Source organism: Ursus americanus, chromosome 7 (assembly GCF_024610735.1).
Source record: "Ursus americanus isolate L20-20 chromosome 7, mUrsAme1.1.p, whole genome shotgun sequence".
Taxonomy (NCBI): Eukaryota; Metazoa; Chordata; class Mammalia; order Carnivora; family Ursidae; genus Ursus; species Ursus americanus.
The window spans coordinates 56,020,436-56,046,461 of record NC_142133.1 but is presented as its reverse complement, the minus strand read 5'-3'; the positions used below and the strand labels follow the sequence as shown (position 1 = coordinate 56,046,461).

Here is a 26,026-nt window from a genome sequence, read left to right as displayed (position 1 = left end):
CTCTGCTCCTCCCCCTGCTTGTGCGCTTTCTCTCTTTCCCTCTCTCTCTTTCTATATATATATAAAATAAATAAATCGTTAAAAAAAAAAGAGTTTTAAACAACGAGCGTGAACTATGAAAAGGTTCTACTCAACCCCGGGAATATGGGAGGTGGAAGTAGGCAAGGTAACACTACTGAACTCAATTTGCTCATCTGTAAAATGGGGTCATAGTATTAGTGGGAGCCATTTGAAAGGGCCAGTGTTCAACTATTTTGACCTACAAAGATGGTCATTTCATTTGGTTCAACCAAATCTTTATCTTATAAAATGATTTATGTAAAGCACCAGGTCAGTGGCTGGTGAGCACCAAACAAATGGATATCTCCTATTAGCAAAGACCTCTTGACTAGTGACCCCCCCCTCAAAGGGACTGGGGCTCTCTGGACAGTATGTCCTTTGATAGCATAGAATAAGGAAAAAAGCTCAGGATCAGACCACTATCTTCCCAGCTGGAAGAAGCTAGGAAAAGTAGTGTGTTCTTTCTGAGCCCAACTCTCTCATCGTTAAATGAAGATAATGATGCCTACACTGAGTCAGCGCTGAGACAGATAAGAGAGTGTCTGTGGGGGCGCCTGGGTAGCACAGTTGTTAAGCGTCTGCCTTTGGCTCAGGGCGTGATCCCGGCGTTCCGGGATCGAGTCCCACATTGGACTCTTCCGCTGGGAGCCTGCTTCTTCCTCTCCCACTCCCCTGCTGTGTTCCCTCTCTCACTGGCTGTCTCTCTGTCACATAAATAAATAAAAATCATTAAAAAAAAATAAAAGAGAGTGTCTGTGAAGTTCCTAGCAAAGTGTCTGGCTCATCATGGGCACTCAGTAAGTGCTGGCTGGCCCTCCCCTGTAAGGGTAATCTTGAGGCCTCTAGAGCAAAGGTGAGAGGAACCACTGTGTGAATCAAAGATTCCTGTTTCAAAAGCAAAAAATTCTAGAAAACTTTTCTTCATATTTTTTCTGCCACCCTTAGAACCATATTTTCTAGAATGAGAAGAAGACTTCGGGATCATTTTTCCAGCCCCTTTATGGCAGGGACTGATGCCCAACATCACACAGTGAGCTAGGAACAAACCTGGCCCCCAAATCGGGACTCCTGACATGTGGGCAGAACTCTTCCTGACAGAGCAAGTGTCTTCTTGTTCGTTTGGAACTCTGCCCAGGGAATATAGAGAATCTTGGAGCGTTTTTTATAAATATTCATAAATAGTACTTCCCTGGGAAAGAGGGGCTGATTTATTAAGGTCATTTTTTTAATACCATTAATACCATTAGCAGATATCGCTATATGACATTTATCAGAATGGGGCACCAAGATAAAAAACAAAAACAAAACTTTTAAAGAAGGGGAAGAAGAAAATATTGTAGACACATATGTATAAGTTTAGGGAGAAAGACTATGGGGAATATGAGTAGGTAAAGAGCAAACATTTTCTCTTAAAATCTACTTTTTTGTATAAAACAAAATTTTAGAACAATTAAAATCCAAGCTGTTGGAATTTAGAACAAAGTTATTTGAATAGTAGAACAAAGCTATTATTCAAACATCTTGAAGATCATATAACCATTTCTCTTCCTAGAATTAGCTAGCTTTAAATATTGAAACGTGGCATTTAGCTCGAAATTGCAATGACTGAACAGCTTCGAAAACACTTTTTTCTAGGTCCTCTGGACCCCTCAGGTGCTGTCAAATGGCGTTCAGTTCTCGAGGGTCAGTCCAGATGGTGAGGAAGGTTACCCTGGAGAGTTGAAAGTCTGGGTGACTTACACGCTGGATGGTGGGGAGCTTATGATCAACTACCGAGCCCAGGCCAGTCAGACCACACCGGTCAGTCTGACCAACCATTCCTATTTCAACCTGGCGGGCCAGGTAAGTGGACTTGCTCTGCTCTCCTGCTGCAGCATAAATGTAACTTGCCTCTTCTCTCCTGCCGCGTGCTTTGTGGAATGACCTGGGGAGTGGCTGGAGAGACCAACCCAGGACGGAATTACTCTGGCAATGGGGTCAACCCTGGTGATGAGCAAAAATGGCTAGCAAAGCAGCTGGCTCATAGTAGGTGCTCAATAAATGGAAGTTAGAGAGAAAGGTAGAATGAGTACATTGTATTACCCAGAGAATTACCTCTTTCCCCCATGTTCAGACAAGGAACTAGCTATTTCAAGAACTCCCTCTCATCTCACTGTAACATGAGCTTATATTTGCTTCCTCATTCCACTCCTACCCCTAAAAGATTGCAGTGAAGGCACTTTCCGTCCTTGGAACTTTAAAAATGGGCTTGGCTCAGCCCCTTTAGATATGCTGCCAACATTTGTATGCCTCCAGCATGCAGCCCACTCTAAGAGAGCTCTAGAGACGGTCCCTACCCCCCAGGTAATCCCCTCCACACGACCTTATTCCCTCCTAATGACATTTTTGAGCTTGTCCAGGAGGCTGTTACATGAGGCAGAGTAGAAAGTTTAGCTAAACTCTGTAGACTCTATTACTTCCTCTTCATCTGAAAAGCCATCATTGTCTACTATACTTGAATCGCTTTGGCATGATTTCCTACCACAAGATGATGTTCCCAGCCAACTAGTAATATCTTGCATTTTTACACTCTTTTAGGAGTCTGCTGACGAAGTGCTGCTTTTTTTTCTAGGATCTTTCCAAATAGCACGAATTAATTGGTTCTTATGTAATTTCCAAAGTTCATCCCTTAAAAATAAGAAAAAGGATTCTAAACTTGTCTGTTGCTTATCCTCAGAAACTTCCACCATCCTCCTTAAGATTTTAAAGACAGGGCGCCTAGGTGGTTAAGTGGTTAAGCATCAGTCGGTTAAGCATCTGCCTTCAGCTCGGGTCATGACCCCGGGGTCCTGGGATCGAGCCTCGCATCTGGTTCCCTGCTCAGCCAGGAGCCTACCTCTCCCTCTGTCTGCTGCCCCCCCGCTTCTGCTTTCTCTCTGTGTCAAATAAAGAAATAAAAACCTTAAAAAAAAAATCTTAAACCAAAAACCAAAACCAAAACCAAAACCAAAACATGCCCAGCTGTAAGAGGCTCTGCAATAATGTGCATAAAAAATAATGTACTTTTAAAAAATATATATATTTTATTTATTTATTTGACAGAGAGAGAAAGAGAGGAAGAACAAGCAGGGGGAGTGGGAGAGGGAGAAGCAGGCTCCCCACTGAGCAGGGAGGCCCACGAGGGGCTCGATCCCAGGACCCTGGGATCATGACCTGAGCGGAAGGCAGATGCTTACCCGACTGAGCCACCCAGGCACCCCAAGACTCTACTTTTTATAATTCAGAAAGAAGCTTGGCAGAAATAGAACAAAATATTAGTGGTTTTTTATAGGTAGTAGATCATGGTGATTTTTCATTATTTTCCACATTTTTGTATACTTAGGACATCCTATTTTATAATCAGGGGCGGAGGGAGGTGCTCTAAAGAAATAGATTCAGAAATGCATTAAATACGTAAGTATCTGCTGATGTATTCCAATCAAGGAGTCAAAATGGGAATGCAAGTTCACTAAGGCTCTGTCCATTTACCCGGCATGAGGACCCTCACAGGTCACAGAGTTGACCCACAAGGAGGGTGGTCAACGTTAACCCCCTTCTGTATACTGTCTTAGCGCGTGCAACTGGAATCCACGGCTAGCTTCAGGGTTGAGGGTAGGAGGGGGCCATCAGCCCTTTGGGGCCCTTTGAGGAGAGTGGGTGGTCACTCACCAGGCCTGGGGTCCAGGGGCTCTGCATCTTTGGAACATCTCTTACCCTACCCAGGAAAGCATTAGCATGTCTTAAACCCTCTCCAGGGAAATAGCTCAAAACTTGGTCATTTAAAATGGTCAGCTCATCGTATGTATTTTCTTGTTGCTTATTTGTTTTTTAATTTAATAAGCAGTATGTTTGTTCTACCTGGGGCCAACTTTTGACTCATCACTTCTAAGATTGAGTGTTGGTGGCCTGGGGGGAGGAGAGAACTGTGTTTTTCAAAGAATGGAAAAGGTTGCTGGTTGTTTGGGCTTTGTTGTTGTGGTTCCTCCCTTATCTAACCCCAAACTGGGCAATCACGTAAGAGCTAGGAAGCAGCCTGGGGGAATTTGAGATGAAAGGCAATAGTGGGGTTCCAGCATGACTGGGGAGGTGGTCAGCAAGGACCCGGGTTCTTCTATCTTTCCATTCTGCCTCTTCAGTGTTTTGGCTCATCCTCTCCTGGTCACATGATGGTTGCTGCAGCTCCGGGAATCACGTCTTCATATAGTTCCACCCAGACTCAAAAAAGAACCTATTCCTTTTTTTCATATCTCTAATGTTCCATTTTTAAGAATAAACAAAACTTTTCCCAGAAGCTCCCAGCAGACTTTGCCTCACATTTCATGGGCCAGGAGAGTGTCCCATGCCCTGCCTAACCCCGTACCAGCAAGGGAACTGGACCACCATGATGGGCTTAGGCGAATCAAAATACACTCATGTGGGATTAGGGAGGGCGTCCTTTCCCTGAGCATACGGCCTAGCGCAGGTCCCATCAACAAGTCAGCACTCTGCCAGGGGAAAACGAAGGTGCCAGTAAGGGAGTTGCTGTGGCTTTGGGGTAGTACTCAAGTTGGCGCTATCCTGCTAGAGGTGACGAGAGCTGAATGAAGGCAGTCGTAGTGGCAATGCACGGAGAGGTCCGTAAAGCTCCGGGCAGGCCACAAAGAGCTCTATAAATGGTTAATGTTCCGAACCAGTAGCAGCTGAGCAAAGCTAACCGAAACCAACAGCGAACCCAGAGATGGGCCTCCAGAGCTGTTGGTGGATCAGCCTTCCTTGCCAGGTTTTCACCGGCCTGGAAAGGAGATGAACCCAGCAGGAATAGTCCACCAGAGTGGATCACTGCATTATTCCAGTCAGAACGATAAAATGAAGGCTGCTTCCCTTTCATAAAGGAATGTAGATGCCGCTTGGTGACCCGATGCCCATTAAGGGAGTGACTCTCATGAATGTTCCTTTCCTTCTCCCCCACCCGGGCTTCTTCCTAACCTCTCACACTCGTCAATTTATTTGGTGTGTGACTGAATCACTTTCTTCCTGCCCTAACGCTACAAAACAAACAGAAAAAGGAAATCCCTAAGCATCTTTATTCATAATAGTAAAAAACTGGAAGCAAACAAAGGTCTATCAACAGGCACACGGATAAACGGATTGTGATATATTCATACAATGGAATACTACTCAGCCTTCCACTGAGCACGGAGCAGATAGAGCCAAGGAAACAGTCCCCACTTCTCTTCCCTCATCTCTGCTCCCCTCAGGCCCAGAGGCCTCTTCGGTGCTGGCAGGATCCCTGAGACCGGGGGGGGGGGGGGAGTAGGGAGAACCCGCCAGGAGAGACCCCTCTAGTTGAAAGCAGCACTAGGTGGTGGTGCAGACCCCTCCCATCTTGGACCTGCCTTCTCAGGTCAGAACAGGGACCAAAGGAGTGGCTAAGGGAGAGACTGTGGGGGCAGAGGGGAGGCCTCTGTCCTGGCCTTGTCTCCCGTCCACTCCTACCCTGCCCACGTGTACCCACCGGGAGACGTACCCACAAGACCAGGGCAGTTCTTGAGAAACAGAGCCTCCTTTGAGTGTAATTAAAGCAATTTCTGGCCGGTTTAGACATAGATTCTCGTGGTCTCTAAAATCCTGGCATTTCTCCTCAGGACAACTCCATTTGATTGTGTGGGCCTACGTCTTTCTGACTAGAGGACCAGTTTCGGTTAACCCGCAGGGCTCTGCCTCCCTCTGCTTCTCAAGAACCCAGCCTAGCTTTCAGTTTAGCTTAGCTCGGAGTTTCTCAACCCAAGCGCATTGACATGTTGGGTCAGACAATTTCTTTGTTGCAGGGCTGTGCATTATAGGGTGTTTGGCAGAATTCCTGGCTTCTTCCCACTAGATGCCAAGAGCATTTCCACCCCCGGTCATGACAATCAAAAATGTCTCCAGAACACTGTCGGATTTTGCCTGATGGCAAAGTCATCCCCCGTTGAGAAGCATCCCCAGTTTCGCTTACATTTGAGCATTCACCGGGCAGAAGCCCTCTCCTGGTTCCCCTTCCACGTCTTCTGCTGTGAAGTTTGAAAATATACTATTCAAATGTAATCCTCTTTATCAGAAACCTGTGTGTGTCCTTTCCAATTTGCAAGCCGCACACCACAGCTTTACTAAACTGTCCCTCACAAGAACCCTGGAAAAGGTGGAAAAGGAGCATTGTTGCCCGGTTTTACCCTGAAGGCCAAGAGATTCTAGGTTGAGTGACTTCCCTGGGGCCACTCCATGAGAGCCAGAACTAGACCCCGGGCCTTCCGACTACGGACCTGTCTTCGACTCCCCCTGGGAAGGCGGGCTGCATCTGTAATGGAAGGCTGAGCGCGCTCTCCAAAGCAGGAACTCTAGTTCTGACTCCCGGGCTTCGGTCATGTGGTACAGAGTGGGTCCTCTGGGTGGGAGCTGGGCCAGAGAACGGGCACAGATACCCCACCTCCAAGCCTGGAGGCGACACGTTGGCCATCCAGCACTAGTGTGTTCCAGGTCAACAACTCTTGCTCTTCTGTTTGCATGTGAGAGTGGGAGAAACCCCTCTGCTAATAAGCCAAAGTCGAAAAGTTTTTCAAACCACTGATGTCTCTCTGACTTTTCACACTCATAATTCCACTTAGAAAAGAAGATGCATGCGGGGGTCACCCTCGAGAACGTCTTCCAAATAGGTGAGTTGCTCCGTTGAGGACCTAGCTACCTACACTTAAATGAACCCACTATTCGTCACCATAGGTCAAATGGGATTTCTAAAGTGTTTGTCAATGCCTGAAAATATTTCTGCAAGAGAAGTTAAAAAGCCAAAATACCTGGGGCACCTGGGTGGCTCAGGTGGTTAAGTGTCCGACTCTTGATTTCCGTCCAGGTCCTGGTCTCGGGGTCGTGGGATCAAGTCCTGCGTGGGACTCCGTGCTGAGCATGAAGCACTGAGCAGGGAAGCTGCTTGGGATTCTCTCTCCCTCTTCCTCTCCCTTCCACCTCCCGGCCCACGTGCTCTCCCTTAAATAAATCTTAAAAAAAAAAAAAAAAAAGCAAAAATACAAAATAAGACTAAGCATTAGATCTTGTTTTCTTTCTCTACCTTTCCCTCCCAGGGTTCCCCGAACATATATGACCATGAAGTCACTATAGAAGCCGATGCCTTTTTGCCTGTGGATGAAACGCTGATTCCTACAGGTTGGTGAACTTCAACGTTTTTACGGGAATGCAGAGCTGGGCCGTGATTGGGAGAGTACTAAAACCTCATTTACTTAAATTCATTTTCTCTGTTGGCCTGCCAAATTGCCTATAATTACCATGATTAGTCATTTATGTTGGTTAAGGTTGGGTAACCATATAATTAAACACCGGAGCCAGGATCCTTTGAGAGGGAAAGGGGATGCTATCAATAATTAAGCCGGGCAACAGGGCAGTTCTAAACAAACCGGGTCAGATGGCCGTCCTAGCCGAGCCGTAGACGGCAAGAGTTCTCTGCTAAAACGTAAATCAGGTACTTAGCACCTCAGCAGAGCTCAGTTTACCTGAGCATTACCTCACCGGTGCAGGACACCGACAGAACACAGCGTGGTTTTTGATGGAGGAGGAAAGGTTGTACCCTAGGGAAGACAAATGCATGTGTCACCTCTGAGACACAGTTGGGGGGACGGGGTAGCATGGGGAATCCAAAGTATCAAAAGAGAAGGTGAGGTGTTACCAAACTCAAACCTTCTGGCTGTGTGTGTGTGTGTGTGCATGCGCGTGCTCCTAGGTTAACTGGACTGAGGTCATCTTGGTTATTATTATTTGTGATCAAAACTACCTTGGTTCAAATAGGCAAATCCATAGAGATAGAAAGTAGATTAGGAGGTTGCCAGGGGCTGGGGACATAGGAGAATGGAGAGCGACAATGCGTACAAGTTTTTTTTTTGGAGGGGGTGATGAAAAGATTCTGGAATTAGATAATGGTGATGGTTGTACGACCTGTAAATATACTAAACACTACTGAACTGTGCACTTTAAAAGGGTGAATTTTGTGGTATGTGGATTATATCTCAATTAAAAACAAGAAAAAAAGAAACAAACAAACTTGGCTCCTGCGTTGTCTCCAGGATTAAGTGGTGCAGATTTGTACTAGACTGCAGGTGCCCTGCCATCTGCCTCCAGGGGACAGATGGATGACAGCAAGGTGGCTGGCAGGGGTGCTGTTATTCGTGGCAGCTTATAGAATTCACTTGAGGTCATTACCCCAAAGCAGTAGATAAATATTCTTCCTAGGGTTTCATTAAAATCAGAGCTGAGGTAAGTGTAGAAGCTTCGCCAAAGAAAACCAAAGTAAACAAAAGTAGAGGATGAAGGGAAAGAAGAGCAGAAATCCAGAACCACACAAACGCTTTTGCGTTAGGTCCCCTTCCCCCCCGGGAAGAAGGGCTGCCACGTGCTGCCCCTTGGCTGGCCAGGGTCTCCTGCCTGTGTCTGACAGCGACTTAGAGGTGTTAGGTCAGAGCCCCGTTGTCGGAGCACTAACATCCCGTGTTCGCTCCCTTAAGTGTCCGTTCAGAGCTCCAGCCTTCCATCGGCCCATCTGCTGGCAGCTCCGTGTGGAAGGTCAGGAAGTCTTGTCCCCCCTTCCCACCCCCTGAAGGGGTGCTACCACTTTGCTGGTGTCCTTGGCTAATAAAGAGCTTAGAATGACAGAATATGAGCAATTTGAAGCCAAGGGCACCATCATAATCAAATAATCAAGTTTTACATCACCACTAATAAGATGTATTGTGTCCTCCTATGATGTACTGAAAAAGTGCATCATGTCTGTCGTGTTCTGTCGGAAATGCCTAACTCCGTTCCATCCAGGAGAAGGCATCGCGTGGACCCAGTTGAGGGACAGTCTACAAAATCATGAACCAGTACAGTCCTCTTCAGGACGGTCAATGTCATGAAAGACAAAGCAACACTGAATGGTCACAGAAGGGACTAAGGAGATAAGGACAGCTAAATGCAATGGGAGATCCGGGACTGGATCCTGAGCCAGAAAGAGGACCTTAGTGGGAACACTGGTGAAATTCTAGTGAAGCGTGTAGTTAGTAGTATCGAACCAATGTGAATTTCTTAGCTGTGATCATTGTACCATGGTTATCTATGATGTTAACATTGGGGAAAGGAGAGGTGTACAGAGATGTACTTTTTTTTTTTTTTAAAGATTTTATTTTTAAGAAAGCTCTACCCCCAACGTGGGGCTCAGACTCACAACCCTGAGATCAGGAGTTGCATGTTTTACTGACTGAGCCAGCCAGGCGCCCCCACAGATGTACTATTTTTGTAACCTCGCTGAAGTCTAAAATTATTTCGAATTAAAAAAAGTTTTTTAAAAACCCAGGGCTCCAAGTAAGACATTATTTTAATTTTCCTGGACACCTGCCTTACTTTATAGGTAAGGGCTTTTGATTTATTTTGGCGTCTTTAAAATAATGGGGTTGTGTTTATGGCCACTCGTTCAAAATTTTTATGAGGAAAATGGAAAGATTGTGAGCCCGCATACTAAGTGGCAACTTCCGTGAACAGCAGGAATTAGGAACCCATAAATATAGGGACTACAAAGCTAATTAGAATAATAATGAGAAATCAAGATAAATGGATTAAAAATTTTTGCATCACAGTTTTCCTCGCTCCAGGGCTGAGTTTAAAGTCTTTTGCGTTTGTCTTGGTAACATGTGTCATCTTCTGATATTTACATGACTCAGTGTGGGGGTGAGTAAGCTGGCCCGTCTTGTCCTAGATGCCGCAGGCTGGCGTTAGAACTCTGTGTTGTGAACTGCAAGGGAAAAATGGTGGCGGCTGCTGTTTTGTGACTGATAAGGAAGAAAATGAATTCAGTAGCTTCCCGGTGGACGTGATGAAATTAGTGCGTATTTATTTGTGTATATTTATAAAATCTCATGCTGTCCTGTTGCGTTTTGATCAGATGAAAATCACAAAAATGCATAATTCATGCCGTGTAAAGATTAATTGTCACGATGGTAAGAGAGAACTGTGGCAAAGCACCAGAGAGCTTAACATGTAATCTCACAGGTTGCGGAAAACTCATGCTCAGCTCAGGTCTGCACCGTGAATGGTTTTAGGATCAAATTCTAGACTTTGTACTAATTTTGAACACCTGTGAAGTTGAATAAGGCTGTAAGGGCTCTGGACCCTGGGAGGCAAGAGCCCTGCGCTCTGCTGTTAACTTGCTAGGCAACCTTCAGTGTATGTGTAATGCTTTAACATTTAACTTCCCTACGCCCTCATTTCCTTTTCTGCAAATGGGAGGGATGTTGAACGCAATCCGATTTTATGGACCAGTAAATTTTCTTTACAAAATAATTTGAGAGACTTACAATGCGGTTGCCCAACTTTTCATTTAGCCAAGTTAGAAAGTGATCATAAATATAGGGCTATTAAAACTAATGAGAATGTATATATATTATATTTCAATTTTAAAAAATAATTTAAACTAACCAGGGTAATAATGAGGAACAGAAATAAATAGGCTAGTGGTGCCTGGCTGGTTCAGTCCGTAGAGCATGTGACTCTCAATCTTGAGATCATGATTTCAAGTCCCATGTTGGGCGTGGAGCCTAGGGGGGGGGTTGTAGAAATAGACTACATTTATTTTTTTAAAACCCAAGCTGCTATTTATAATCACCATCTTTTCATAAAAGAAAATATTTTAACACCACAAAAGTGGGGAAGTTTTAATCTTGGAGTAAAGAACAACACTTTAAATTGAATTCATCTTGCTTTTCAAAGAAATGTGATAGATTATCCAAATATATCTCCTTTTTCTGTGGACCAGTAAAAATGTTGTCATGGACTCATGCTTGTGAACCAGTAATTGGCCTGAAAGATCACTTATAGCTCTTACATTCTGTGATTCCACGAGGCTGTTAATATAACATCTTACTGCTATTTTTCTCCCGCCCTTCAAATCCATTAGAACTCTGGCATGAAAGTCAGTTGCAACAACTTCAGACCACATACAAAACTCCGTCAGTCTCTTTTACCTACCCAGACATTAGCCAGTCCTACAGAAGTTAATGTCTGTTTGCCCAGTGACACTTCAACTGAAATTATAGGGTTGTTTCTTCTTCCCCTTTGTCAGAAATTTGTGAGAAACAAGTGAATTGTATGTTTCCTTCGGAACTGCCTGCAAAAATGGGTAGCCACTTCTACTCTGCACTTCCCGGAGGGAAGAATTAACATGTCTGACCCTCTTTCAGCCAAGAACAAATCTCCGGGAGCCCAGATTTCATCAGATTCTTAACACTGACCAAAAGCCCATGAACGTGTGGCTTAATTCTGAGACCAGTCCAAAGTCATTTGGTCATTTGGAAATGCCTCCCCTCTGCTGCTGGGCTCGCCAGGAGTCGACAGTCTAGTGGAGGAGTCAGCCAGAATATTATCCATTAACCTGGAAAATGTCAGGATAGGTGGAACTCAGAGACCTGCTTCAGAGGAAAAGCGCTCCCAGATGGAGGAGATGCGAGTTAAATAAAACCTGAAAGGGAAGGTGGAGATTTGCCAGGCAACCAGGAGAAAGGTGTTTTAGATAGAGATGAACAGGGAAAAGGGAGTGCAGGAATGGCAGAACTATCCCCAGGAAAGTGCTGGGCTTCTGAAGCATTTGGGGTTTTCGGTGGTAGAAAACCAATGGGCCCAGAGGGGTTGGCTGGGGCCATGTCAGATCTGCACCAGACTCTGCTATGGCTGCAATCCTGGGTGACTCGGGATGGCCCTGGATGACCCTAGGCTGGTCTGGAGTTCAAGGCTGATCTGCACAGGGCAGACTCACAGGTGTACCTGAGTCCAGTCTTAAAGCTCCGGATATTCAGCCAGTAGTGGACTGAACCACAAGGCCACTTCCTTGAGACATGGTACGAGAAACCTGTTAGACCAGCCATACTCGGTTAAGAGTTCTGGGGATTGATATGCAGTATCTAGAGATTGTGGTTGTGCCGAATTGAGAAAAAGGAAGATACTGTTTATTTGTGAGGTGAGGTGAAGGTTTATGGTAATAATAGCTAATATTTCAGAGAGGACTTTATAAATGATAATCCACACCAGAATCCTATAAGGTAGGTTCTGTTAATTTTTCTTCTTTAACAGATAGGGAACCTGGAGCCCGAGAAGTGTCAGTAACTTGGGCTCACCCAAGTTAACAAGTGGTGGGAAGCTGGGATTCAGACCTAGGAAAACTGGTGTTCAAACTCAGGCTCTCCACTGGACCCTTACTCCGCAGACCCTACCATGTGGTTAGATGTCGAGAAGGGTTCTGGGATGGGGAGGTGGGGTAGGAGGGGAAAGGAAAGTAATTTCTTGATGACGCGGATAGCCAAGATCACCATGTAGTCATGACGTGGGAAGTTAAGCTAGAAAAAAAAAAGCGACATCTGTCAGTTCTCCTTTCTTTTCTACCTTTTATAGAAGTTGCCTTACAGCTTCTGTTTTCCTCCCTTTATTTTGACTTTTCTGCAAAGAAAACAGGAAACCAGTTATATTGGAAAGGGGAGGAAAAAAAGAAGGACCAAGATGGAAGGCTAGGAGGCTTTCCTGAGACTAAAGAGCATGAATAGAAGTGCCTGGCCGCGTTAGACTGACCAGGAAGGGAATGTGGAAAAGGAACACCACCAGAAGTGACCAGTTTAACGGTCAGAATTATTCTCCGTGCCCCTCAGTAACCTCGGAGGTCATTGTGCTGTTGCAACGTACGTAGTGCCTTGTCTGGTGACGCGTCCCTTGTCCTGCTGCTCTTGGTCCCCTCCTCTGCCAGCGCCGGTCGCGAGCAGGCTGTTGTTGTAGAGCCGCTGTCTTCCACTAGGCACGCTGGGCACCTCTGTGGAAGGTGGTGGGAAGTTCACCAACGTAGTGGAAGAACAGCTTCACCACGTACCTGGGGAGCTTTCTGTCACCTGGAAGATTCACTTACAATGAGATGCCTCCTTTAACCAGCAGGGTGCTGGGCAGTGAGTTCATTCTAGACCCTTCGGCTCTCCCTGGCTTTCCGTGGGGCTGCTGCTGCCTGGTCTCGGGAAAGCCCTGCAGAGGTTGGCGGGCCATGTTGGTCTCCTTGTGTGGGAATGGCTTTTCCTCTACCACCATCCCCCATCCTCTGCTTTCCACCCCAAATCCTTATTTGTGTTTGGGGGTTTTTTTAGATTTCTCATTTTAGGGTCATAAAGATCCTCATTATTTTTACTTGGAGCTCCCAGAGAGAAAAGTGTCCCTTACCGTCATTGTACCAAAAAAGAAACCGAGAACTCCTTACCTGCACCCAATATCCCAAGAAGAGACAGCTGCGAAACCTATCTGAAAGGGTGGCTCCGCAGGAGAATTTGTGGTGGATTCGGAGGAAGCTCGGGGCAACACTGCAACCATGAGGACTTTTATCAGATCATTCTTTGAATTCTGTGCGGGTTTGTCCCAAATGCTTCATCTGACAAATTGCAATTTCTGTAGCTTCATTTAGCCAGCCTTCTCTTGACTCTCTGCCAAGGCCCCCAGGCTTGCTTCGAAGCTCGAGTCTTTCCGCGGTACAAAGATGTTTAGTAGTCCCAGGCCCCTGCCTTCTGTGACTATTAATTTATACTTATGTTTGTTTTTCAACTCCTTCTTTTTATTTGCCCTTCAGAAAAACTATTTCTGAGGGAAATGCTGACACAGATCTAAACTTTGCGGGTGTTTTTCACCTTGGTCGTAGATATTCAGTAAATAATTTTTCAGGTGAAGGGAAAACCCACTGTCATGAGAAAGTAGCACCTCTTATTGTACAGTAGCTGTCATACTGTGGCCAAGGTACTCAGTAAAAAGGGACCTTCCCCCTGTGTCTATCTGGGGGAGGGACACAGCCTTGGCCTCCATTTTGCCTGTCGCAGGTGTACCGAGTGGGCGTGATCACACAGAAAGGAAAGGGTTGCGCTGGCACACGGTTTGAGGGAGCCAAAGCAGGCACGTATCATGAAATCCCCTTGTCTTAAACTCATAGCCCCCGTTTAGACCTCTACCCCAGGCAGCGCGCCCAGACCTCTGGCAGCCTCGGGCTCCTGTTCCGCTCCCGCCTTTCTTCCTGTTGGCCATGTGGGGAGCATATAAAATGTCTTCAGCCCTTTCAGATAGTAAAACACAGAAGATAACAGCCTGTATCACGTGGCTTCTTCGTTCTCCCCCTTTCTCTGTGATATTAAAAAGCTATCCTTTTCCCAAACCTCAGTGGAAAAGCCTCAGCAAGTGTGGGGGTAGCAGAAGCCTTCAAAGGGGCCCATTCAAATAATTTACTCACACACACACACACACACACACACACACACACACACCCTCTTTCCCCCTAGAAATTTCTGCCATTTTGTCATTCCTGGAGGCTTCCAGGCAAACGCAGGCAAACAATACCCTTTGTGTGTTAGGCTGCAAGACTCCAGCATCTTTGCTTTTTTTTCCCCGGGGTGGTGGGGGGGAGAAGAAAATGTGTTGAATAAAAGAATAGAATCCATCACCTTGCTTCCGAAGCTCCTGCTCTGGGTGTCGTTCTGTGCGCTCTGGAGTTGGCAGGGGTGCTGGGTCACGTGGCCCTTGCTCGCAGGTGTCTCCTGCTCCACGGCTGCACCACCGGAAGGCCTCTCTGCAGGGCCACGAGCTTGGTTCACCTGGAGACCAAGAGCAGCGTCTGCAGCTAAGCTGTCAGGCTGGGTTTGCATCTCAGCAGTTAGTTTAGCTTTGCTTCTTCTGAGCAGTTCTCTTCCCTACTTAAAAAAAAAAAAAAATCGCAGCCCATAAAGCATTTGCCACTACTTAGGATGGGCTCATCCTCTGTGACCGGGGGCATCTTCAGATCCTCTTGAGTGTATGTGTGTGTGTGTGTGTTGTTGTCAGGGCTGTCCCTGTAGTTTCCCAAAAGTGCAACTCCCAGGAGCTGTTTGTCAGGAAGGACCAGTGTATGATCGGTGTCCACAGAGAGAGAACATTCCAGCGCCAGATCCCTGTGCAGCCATATCAGGGGCATTAAGCTTCGGGACCTGAGTCGAGTTGTTCTGTCCAGTGGCAACAAGGGGAAATCGGTCCCTGGAGCCCTGCTCAGGTACAAAGCCAGCTCAATGTGAGCAGGTGAGAAAATTCAGGGCTTCAGTTTCCCTGGGGATTAATTCATTCCCAGGGTTGTAAACATTACACGTCCCCCTTTCGCTTTACAGAACTGTGAGACTTGGAGGCCGTGTGGGCAACCTGCCCAGCAAGATATTATCATGTACACAACATTGTGCAGAACCGAGCACGTGTCTTTAGACGCATTTGCAGCAGACAGCTTTTTTTTTTCTTTTAATTTTGCTGTTCTTTACTTGCAGTCATAGATGAGGAATTAAGAAAGCAAAAAATGAATGCTTTGACTAGGTTTTTGCCTCTTAAAGTAACATTAGTAAAATTCTATCTTATTCTTTTCCTTGAGAAAAGATACCTTTTATTTTTATAGAAATCTACACAACCCACTCTGTCCCCCAGCCCATCTGTGTTCACTTGCTGTTCTTGCTGCTCTCGGTTTTTGAAAGCGCCTTCTAAAATTACATGAAAGCAACCCCATTTTGACAAAATTAGAATTCTGGTATGAAAGGCTTACCATGAGGCTGTGGAGAAAGGCCCAGCAAAAACCTTTGTATTTTATTTCACCCTCTCTGGGCTCAACCTACAATTCAGTCAATTTTATAATTACTTCCCTAGGGCAAGTCTAGTCTCTGCCCTGAAGAAATAACAAATTCCGAAGTCATCTCCCGGTTCAAAGATGGTGCAAATGAAAACTGTTTTGATCTACGTGTTTTAATCATTCTGGAGCTTCTTACAGGAAATTCCCTGGGACTTTATATGATTCTAAAATGTTGGACATGATACGAGTTTCAAACCTACATCAGCATCCATCCTCTTTCTTTGCATCCCGCTTCCCCCCCCCCCCCCCAGTATTGTTAGTCATCAGGTGCTGCCGATTTTTTAAACTAAGAATGTATCTTTTTTGGAGAAGTTTTAGGTTCACAGCAAAATTGAGCAGAAGGTACCGAGATGTCCCGTATACCTCATGCCCCCACATATGCACAGTCCCCCCTGCTTTCCAACACCCCCACCAGAGTGGAGCACTTATTACAACTGATGAACCTACACTGACATATCATCACCCAAAGTCCATAGTTTACGTGAGGGTTCGCTCTTGGACAAATGTACGACGACACGTATCCATCATTATGATAGCACACAGAGCTTTCACTAACCTAAAAATCCTCTGGACATAATATTAGTTTCAACCATGCATCAATACACTTCCTCTTTCCTTTTGAGTCTCCCCTCCCCCCCAATATTGTTAATCATCAAGTCCTGCTGATTTTTAACTCCTAAGTATTTCTCGAATCTGTCTCCTCAGTGTGCATTAATTATATGGTTCTATTTCCATCGTCACTATCCTGGTTGGCTGTCTTTTCCTGTCTAGATTGCTGCCTGGCTTATATTATGAGTTTCACATATTGGGATCAGTGAAGGAACAAATGAATCTGGAAAATAGCTTTCTAACTGGGGGGGGGGGATCTCTTTAGATCTAGACTCCATCTGGTTACTAAAGTTATCTATCTAAAATGCAAATCTTACCTCGATACCCTACAGTTTAAAAACCTTTAGATGGCTCCCAGACCACACACCAGCTGCCTCCCAGACCCGTCTCCCAGCATGCCTCACTCATACCCCACACACCTGCCACCCACAGGGACTACCCAACTCCCCCTTCTCTGTTGCATAAACCCCTACTCTTCAAGGCTATTATTTCGCCTTAGAAATCTTTTCCCCACTTCCTGGAAACAATAGATTCTTTGTTGTTCAAGAGTTTGTGTAATGACAGAAACTGTTTAGAGCTTACCCTGTGCCCAGAGCTCACCTTTCTTCTCTTCCCCTCCACAAGTCTGCCTGAGATGACCTCGCAGGACTTAGTTACCGGTTGGAAGTAGGGAGCTGGAAGGCAGCTTCAGGCTTGGTCTCTTCGGCTTAAAGCTAGAAAACTATGCTAAACAGAAAAATGAAACCCAGTAAGAGCCATGCTGTACATTCTAGGGACAAGTACTCCTTCCTTTCCCTACACTCAGCCTCTCTCCACTCTTCTCCCTTCTTGACATTTGTTTTCAACAGACCATATGAACACAGCAGTGCAGGATAACCGGGATTCAGAAAGCCTGGGCACAGGTCTCCCTTCTACTTCCCACCAGCCATGTGCTCCAGCCACCCAGGAAAACTCGCTGGGCCTCATAACCTAATCTGCTAACTCTCATCAGATGGGGTTCCATCAGTTGAACTCTGTCAGTTGAACTCTGAAATCCTGTCCGTTTCTAACCCTGATTCAGAGATTCCATGGAATCTCTAACCCAGATATTCATAACCACGATCCATACATGTATGTCTGGGAAGATGATAAGAGATCTTCAGGGGCTTCATGGGCCCCCAGAATTCTGTGTAAAGCCCTGTATGAGCTGATCACATCATCTTGGTCCACTGAGGGTTTGTCTTTTTTTGGGGGGGAGGGCGGTCGTCTGGTCTCTCTTCCTTTCTCAAGGTAATGATAGTTTATGGTCATCGTACTACGTATTATTATATATATAAGATAGCCATTGTTTTGGAGATGAGCAACAGTGTGTTTTCCTTTTGGTAATCTTCAGGGTGGCTTTACAATTTTTTTGCTAATTCATCACCAATTGATCTTCTGAAGGGAGCTAGAAGACTAGCTAGAAGAGGAAGACAGCACTTCCCAGAAGGAAAGTAACTTCTCCAAGGTTCCCTCTGGAGGAGCAACAGCTGCCAGGGGTGGGGGTTGGATGGCCAGCTTCTCTTTTTCTGCTCGATCAGATGAATGCAGTTGCCCTTCTGTGTCCACCAGCCCTTGGTGTAGTAAGACTCCCGGCCTGGCCATCAGGATGGGAGCAGGCAGGCACGCTGGGGCCTCACTGTAAGTGGAACGCCAGAGCATGGTGTCCTGGTCGTCACCTTCAGCTCGGCAGTTCTGGAGACAGGCACCTCTAGCTGCGGGTCTGCTCCCCAAGTTTCTTCTTTTTTCCATTCTCCATCACCGGCCGACACCAGGCACCTGCTATGTGCCAGGTACTATGCCAGCCCCAGGGAAGCAATGTTGAACAAAACAGATCTGCCCCACCTGCGTGCAGAACACACTGCCGTGCATATAGCACACGTCCTGTGCTTGAGGAACGGAGACTAGTGTTATTAAAGGAAGGATTCGAATAACACTAAAAAAGTGAAACTCATGATATTGGTACTTACGAAATGTTAGTTACCTGGAGCTGTTTCTGCTATGACAGGTCCCTCCTAGACAGTTCGAGGAAATTCACGACAGAAACTCTTAAGGACTTCTCCTGGTAGCAATAATACTCTCCAAATGGGTGCATTACTGAATCCTTCTCTATAAAAGGGCCCCAAGAACAGTTTTATGAGGCCCCAGAATAAGTCCCAAAGCAGTCCTCGTGTTCCCTGATAGAAAACACATCACTGCTACAAGACTGGCGAACATGAGCCAGCATGGTGGAAATTTGGCAGGAAGAAAGCTCAGAAATTAGCACTTGTCCAGGCATTATGTAACTCCTATGAAAATTTCAGGCTAACGACAAGTGCATTTGCCAGAAGAGATGTTACTTGCTAGAGCTCTGACTACCACGCGTGGAGAGCCCGTGTTTAACGCCCACTCTCCCCACCCTGGGTCTGGACAGGGGCTGGCTCCAGCTCATTCCTTCAAGGTCACCCCATTCTGAAGGAGCTGAGATGTAACTGTGGGCTTTGCACCATGGGCCTGAGGCTGATTCACACAAGTACTCAGAGCAGACATATTCAGTTCAACGAACATTTATGGAGCACCTGCTGATTGCTACCTGCTTCCTGAGGCGCTGGCCATGGAAAGATGATTGAACGCTAGCTCTGCCCTTGAGAAGCTCACAGGAAGTGAAGTATCTAATGTGGTCAGGACAGTAGAAGAGGTAATGCCCATGGGGCTAGGGAGCCCAGAGATAAGGGTAGGAGGAGGCTTGCTCAAGATCACCCTGGGCTGCAAGAAGTTTCTTAGTGTCTGTGAGCATCTAGCAGCAAGGAGAGACTTTTGCGAAAGCATCTCCGATATTTAAGGTGCAAGAAAAGCTTACACGAAAGGCACCAAGGGAGATGGTCAGAGGTAGAAGGCAGAGAAAAGAAAAGGTGACCGGAAGTCTTGGAGTGACCAACAGCATCAGTACTCCAGAGTACTCTCCCTGCGGAGGCCTGGGGAGAGCGTGCGGGCTGTAGTGGCCGTTCCTGCTGACCTCGTGTCACAGAGTGCTGAGGGTAGAAGCCAGGCTCCGGCCACTGGAGAAGTCACTGAAAGTGAGGAAGGAGAGTCAGGGAGCAGAGGCCATGAGGAGTTCCCAACCAAGGCAACTTTCTTGAACACAAAGTCTCACGCCCCACCTCGGAGATCCTGCTTCCTTTGCTTTGGTGTGGGGCCGGGGAGTCCTTTCATCTGTAAGCTCCCCACTGAGCTAGCGGCGACCACTGGTGGTGACTATGCTTTCAGAAACCCGGGAAAGGAAGAAGACAGGGCGCCTCCATGAGGCGGAGATGCAGCGTCAAGGAAGAGGTTTCTTCAGGGGAGAGGAGCTGATGAGGGGCAAGTAAAATGTTTGTCGGAGGGTTTCAGGTGGGGATGGAGACCAGGAATCCGTGGTGGCCTCAGTCTCGGTTTCCTCCTGATTGTCTCGGGAGCTTCAAGTCAGGAGCAGAGACGGTGGACCGTGGGATGTTCCGAAGCTGGAGTTTTGTCAGGAAGGAAGGAGGATGTGAGGCAGGTCGCTAAGACTGTTACCAACCAAAGCGGCTCAGGTCAGAGACACTGGGCCCAGGCACGTGGCAAAGGACACGAGGGGCCTGATGGATTCGCTGGCGGGGGAACCTGGAGACCAGGTCTATCAGGAACGCCCCTGTGGGAAGTCTGCGGACAGACAGTGGGCACACTTTCCACTGGCAGCAAATCCCTGGGTGCCATCTTGATGTGAGTCTAGGATGGAAAAATTCTCTGCATGAAAATGCCTCGTGTGGGCCCAACTGTGAAGTGTAAAATTGCCTTCTCACCTGAAAACAATGTGGAACTGGGTTTAGCACTTTATGCTTCAGATGACATGTAATATCCAGAAACAATACCCTCCCCCCATTGCCAGTCAAAGTAAAATCAGAAAATGCTCAGTGAGGAGAAAAAAAAAAAAGAAAGAAAAAAGAAAAAGAAAGAAAACAGCAGTAGAATAAAGCCACAAACCCAAAGCTTCGGCAGAGGGAAGGGGAAAAACTGCAGCAGAGACAAGCTTTGAGGTTGTGTGATCTATGAAAATTTATAGAAATGTTACCTCAAAAAAAAAAAAAAAATCCCAGGGTGCTTTACTTGCCAACCACTGGAATGAAGACAAATTCCCACCCAGGGTGTTACTTTTAATTATCATTCTCTTTATGTTGTTTCTTAAAATAATAACAGGTATTCTAGAGATGATATACCAAGATGGCTTAATTAGGTGTCAGATGAGTACCTGTGCCCACGAGCCCCATTACCGCCGGCTTCCTTATGCAAATTGACTGACTTCTGAACCTGACTAGATAAAGCCACAGACAGAATTGGAGCAGCTGGGCTGGAAGCACAGCTGGGCCGTCCCCATGGAGACCAGACTCCCGCGGCAAGGCGCTCTTCCCGCTGCCCCAGCATTCCTCCCCACCCCCACCCCCTTTTTTTTTACTGAGATGAATGCACGACACATCTGAGCCTGGGTCTACCTTAGATGAGCTCCACGTCAGTGCGTACACGGATCATCTGGGGAGCTTGTTAATGTGCAGATCCTGACTCTGGTCTGAGGGAGCAGGGCCTCTGGGTCTGGTTTCTAGAAAGCCCCAGGTGGTGGTCCTAGGCCACCCTTTCTCTAGCCACCTAAAAAGCTCTGAAAAGCTCTGTCCGGCCTCAAGTTTGTTTCTTTTTCCTTTTTTGGGCACCTGTCCCTCCCCCAACAACCCTGCTGTCCTCTTGCTGCCCCTGAGCTCCCCTCCCTCCTTCAACTCTTCATTCTCCCATTCCTGGGCCTCTCTATAGGCCATTATACAAAGAGCTGCTCTCCGCCAATGGCCTCCCTAAATAAGACAAGCTAACAATTTGATTTAATAAAGTGAGAGGAGGGAAATAACTGGATATCCCATTGTGTCCCTAAAGGGAACAACCTGCATCATTATTTTTATCATGTGGGCCAGTGGATCTACAGTCTTGGAAGGTCACAGGCGGGAAAGTGAATCCCAGACCGTAGGCTCCGTGGGCACTCAGGGTGGTCCCTGTCCAACCTGGGCCAGCACGTCAGAGAGGCCTTCCTGAAACTGAGCTGGGATCTGTCTAGAGCCAGCCCCATTTTGCCTACTTCTTGGCTCAAGGCCTTAGAAGATAGTTGTCCTGTTGCCCCCAAGTCATTTCTTCTTCCACACATACAGCAGAGGAAGAACAGCTGTGAGTTGGCCATTCTGGTCACTGTCCTGTGATTCGGCTTCTGTATGTCTAGGCCTCTCCGTCTGGGATGCCTGCACTGCAAAGCGTTATCAAGAACTGTTACCACCTCGTTGCACTCTTGATGTGACTCCCGTGGAACTTACTGCCAACCACATCCTTAAAGTCATTTTCGCACAGGCTGTGGCTCACTACATCTCCCTAGTCAGCAATAACTGTGGTAATTAGACTCAACGTTTACGAGAAGCGGTATAACGTGATAGCTACGAATGCTGCTCTGGAGCCCGACTGCCTAGGTGTGAAGCACTTAGAAGAACCGCGTCATTGTTAGCTATCGCCATCATGATGGTCATCGTCCCCCCCATGCTAAGCACTTCGCCCATCGTAACTTCTAATCCCCATGGCAACTTCATGGGATAGGGGCTATGTTGTCCCAATTTTACAAGGAAGGAGATGGAACCTCCGAAGATTATTTTTCGTGCCCAGGGTTAGAGTTACAATGTCATGTGAGGCAGTGTCCTTTGCTTTTTGGCTTTTGGCTCTTTTGGACACACGTTCGGGACTGTATCTGTTGCCATTATTCACAAATTTCATCCTGTAGCCAGTGCTTTACCCCCACTTCGCAGTTTTTTGGATGCCTGGTTCTGTTATCCCAAGCGAATCTGCCTCCTAGCGTCATGCTGTCTGTCCTAGCTTGAGAAAAATACCTTCCCTATCTTCATCTCGATCATCCGCAGATCGGAGACCACGTGACAACTGCCTGCAGGTTCTGCTCACTGAAGCCCAGGTGCTCCATCTCCCAAAGCTCCCCGAAGGCTTTGCGACCCTTCAGAGAAGAGGGGGAAGCCTGGGGATGATTTGCATTTGAGCAGATCTGTATTTGGCTCCTGGTGAGCATGGCCATCTCGCCTTCCAGGACTCCATTCCATTCCAGAGTTCTTCCCAGGGCAGAGGGCAGCTCCTAAATTCAGCTTGTGAAGTTGACCCTCCAGGCAGGGCCAGTTGCAAAGATCGAATCGAATGCAGGTCTGCAGAACACACATACCAGGGAGGATGCTGACCACATCCTGCAGATAGTGAGACCCAGGAGGCTGGCTCTGCATTTCAAGGCTCCCTTCCTGCTGACTCCACAGGCCTTCATTGTCCCAGATAAACGATAGGAGGCCGAGCAGTCCTGGTGGTTGATATTTCCGTGTAGGGGGAGCGTGGGGCCCCAGTCTCTGGAAGAGAGACTGGGGTGTGCTTTGAAAAAAGTGTAGGTTTATGTGGAGCTATTTGCAAGAAAGGGGAGCACTGATGGAGATCAGAGGGGCTAGGTCTCCCACATAAAGCCATTTCTTGGTGCTACCACTGTGCCAGTTGACCAGAAAGACAGGACTGATCTCTTCCCTCTCCCCTCTACTGGTTCTATTCTCTGACCCCGGGCCATTAATGCAGTTTGGCTCTCTTCAGTTACCACCTTTCTTGGCCTCTGTGAACCATGACTGTGGTTCTTGGAGGAGAGCAGGAAGCCATGGGTCTACCATGAGCCTGGGCTCCCTAATTACGCCACTGTCGCTGGAGCCTGCCCAAGCTACTGTGAAGCGGCGGAACAAGCATGCAGGAAAATGTTTCTGCCCCAACACGTTCCCCGTTTGAAATCATCAAGCAAACGCCGAACACTATCTCTCTGTGTGGTCAGGCAGAAGGGCTGTCCCTCTCCTGCTGGAGCCGTGAGGGACTGAGCCCGGTGGATCCAGGAGGATTTGGGGAAGGCAGTCTTGGTTCTCACAGATCAACATCTGGCCCTAGCAGTGCCCCTGCTCTTGGGCACTGGGTGTCCCAGGATGCCATGAAAAGTGATGGGGACAGGTGAAGGCGCTTCTGCTGGAAATGGAAAATGCCTCTGACCTTAGCGAGTCCTTGGTATGACGTTGAATGCTTAAATGCTGATTTTGACACATCATCAGGAAAACAAAGTAGTTAAAGCATGGACTCAAACCCTGACTGCCTCGGTTTTAAATCCATCTCTGTGACATTGGAGCATTTATTTAGCTTCTGCAAACTTCATGTGTAAGGTAAAGGTAATCACTGGACCTGCCTGATTGGTCACGAAGATTAAATGAGATATTACATGTAAGGTGCGTAAAACAGCTCCTGGCATTTCATAAGAGCTTTGTAAGGATTAACTACTATTGTTACCATGTTCATCACCATCACCACCATGTCTGAGTGTTGAGTACGTACCAGCCGCTGAGCTAAGCACATACACGCGTTAGCTCACTCAACTACCCTTTCAAAGAGGCGTGATGCTTCAGTTATGCCCCAGTCGAGGAAACGGACATCTGGAGAGGTGAATTAAGCTGCACCGAGCGAAGCAGGTGAGCAATTGGGGAAGTCAGGATTTGCAGCCAAGTCTCCCTAACTCCAGAGTCCATGCTGTCATCACCCCTGGCCACGTTCCGCACAAGCGGCTGTGTTACAGAGTACTTCCTGCCGCCGGGTAGGATGCAGGGCGCGTTACGTGCCTTACCCTGTTTAATGTTCATAATCCCATGAAGTAGAGACTCTTCCTACCCCCGGTTTACAGATGAGGAAAGCAGGGCTCAGAGAAGCGAAGCAGCCTCCACACATTTTTACAGCACAGCATTTACATCCAGGCTGCCTGCCTCTTAAACTCCATTCTAAGATCTGTTGAGTTTGACTGTCAAGCAAGGGAGCAAAATGCTGCTCCTGGGAGGCTGATAACAGTCACTGGTGACCTCGACTCCTCACAGCCGCTGGCGCCCAGGGGGACACAGTTTGCCTGATCAGCCCCATTTTCTGAGCTGTCGTTAGGGGCAATTTCCACTGTCCAATGCTTCACTTTCCTGCAATTTCTGTAAGTTGTTGATTTGCTCAGATTAAGACAAGCTCCTGTGTGTTTCACATATTGTTGTACGTCCTGCAAGAATAGGGAGGAATCGTAGAGAGTCCAGAAGGAGGCCCCGATGTATTGTGCAAAGCCTTCGCCTCGTTTCTATAGGAGGAATCTGCCAGTAGACTCCCAGACTGCCTTTCTTGACCAAACACCCGAGATTCCGTGACTGCAACATTCCAGATGTGCATTTTCGTATCAGGTCATGAGAGGGCAACTTGCTTGGTGCTGAGTAGTAGTGGTCTAGGCGGAACACATTCACCGGCCTGGAAGTCAGGGATTCTTAACCAGTCATGGATGGCTGGTCTTCAGAGGTTCTGAGAACATTCTTTACATTTGTATGCATTTTTCTAGAGAGCGCCCATAACTTTTACAATATTCTCAAGGGAGTATATTTGAGGACTCAAAAACTACAGTTCTAGATTTAAAAATCACTAAAGAAGGAAGCTTCAAAAAACAAACCAAAAAACCCTGAATCCTTTTTTAATGAAAATGGCAATGCTCCCTGGAAGCAGAAATGTACCTTCCTTTTGCATCAATGATTTATGCTATAATGAATAACTGTACTCTTTGTTCTCTCTGTCTCTATTCTCTATTTCTGGAGTGTGTGTGTGTGTGTGTGTGTGTGTGTGTGTGTGTGTGTGTGTAACAGAAAGACAGAGCACTATGTGTCAGGTACTCCCTAGAGATAGGACTTCCTTCATATCATTCTCTCGGTTAAACCTCACAATATCTGTTTTAGGTAGACACCAATATTAGCTCTGTTTTATAAATAAAGAAACTGAATCTTATAGAGGCATAGAAACTTACCCAAGGTCAGTTAGTAAGTCTTTCTAAATCCTAAGATGTCTTACATAGATTTACATTGAAATATAGGATGAATCATAGAAAATAATTTTCAAATAATATACTCAATTTTTAAAATATTTCTTTTTTTATATATTTCTTTTTTTAAGGGAGAAAAAAAATTGTTGGAAAAAATTTCTCCTTTCACCCAAATTTTTCTGGAAAGTCTATGCCAGATTTTCTTTTCTCTCTTTTTTTTCTCTTTTCCCAAAATATTTTTTAATTGTTATTATACATAAGACTTTGCTGAGGACTGTCCGGTGGGACTCTGATTTTATGGCTGCACTTGTGTTACTGGGTTGTGTGAAGATGAGAGAGAAAGGGGACCTGCCGGGAAGGGGCTAAAAATGAATGAATGTGGAGATACAGTGACTCTTCCAGTGACCATCTGTTCATCTTCTCATTGAGTCAGGCACTAGGGCCACCAGGCAGAGGAAGGAACTATTTCTGATGATGAGAAATTAAAAGCATTAAATTAAAATTCACCCCAGGTGAATTTTCTAAGTCAGACACGGAGATAGTGTTCATGCCCAGATGTTACAAAAAACCATTTCACTGGAGTCAGTGTTTGATCAGAAGTTCAAAGGACTAATTCACCTTCTACTCCATTTCTTAAGTCGTTTGCCCCCCAAATTAAGTCAGAGCTGGGAGTCTCTAGGATATGTGTGATACAAATGTATCTTGCCTGCACT

At 46.5% G+C, this 26,026-nt stretch overlaps 1 protein-coding gene across 4 annotated transcripts in view; it reads left to right on the top strand.

The window, feature by feature from the left end:
* Positions 1 to 26,026, top strand: part of GALM (galactose mutarotase) — a 46,883-nt gene that overhangs the window by 11,467 nt on the left and 9,390 nt on the right. For 3 of the 4 annotated variants that reach the window (XM_045809045.2, XM_087863724.1, XM_087863722.1), the window contains 2 exons: positions 1,696 to 1,902; positions 7,170 to 7,251. In XM_045809045.2, coding sequence (XP_045665001.1) covers positions 1,696 to 1,902; positions 7,170 to 7,251 — 289 coding nt within the window. The remainder of the gene's footprint in view (positions 1 to 1,695; positions 1,903 to 7,169; positions 7,252 to 26,026) is intronic. The other variant, XM_087863723.1, reaches the window with a different exon arrangement.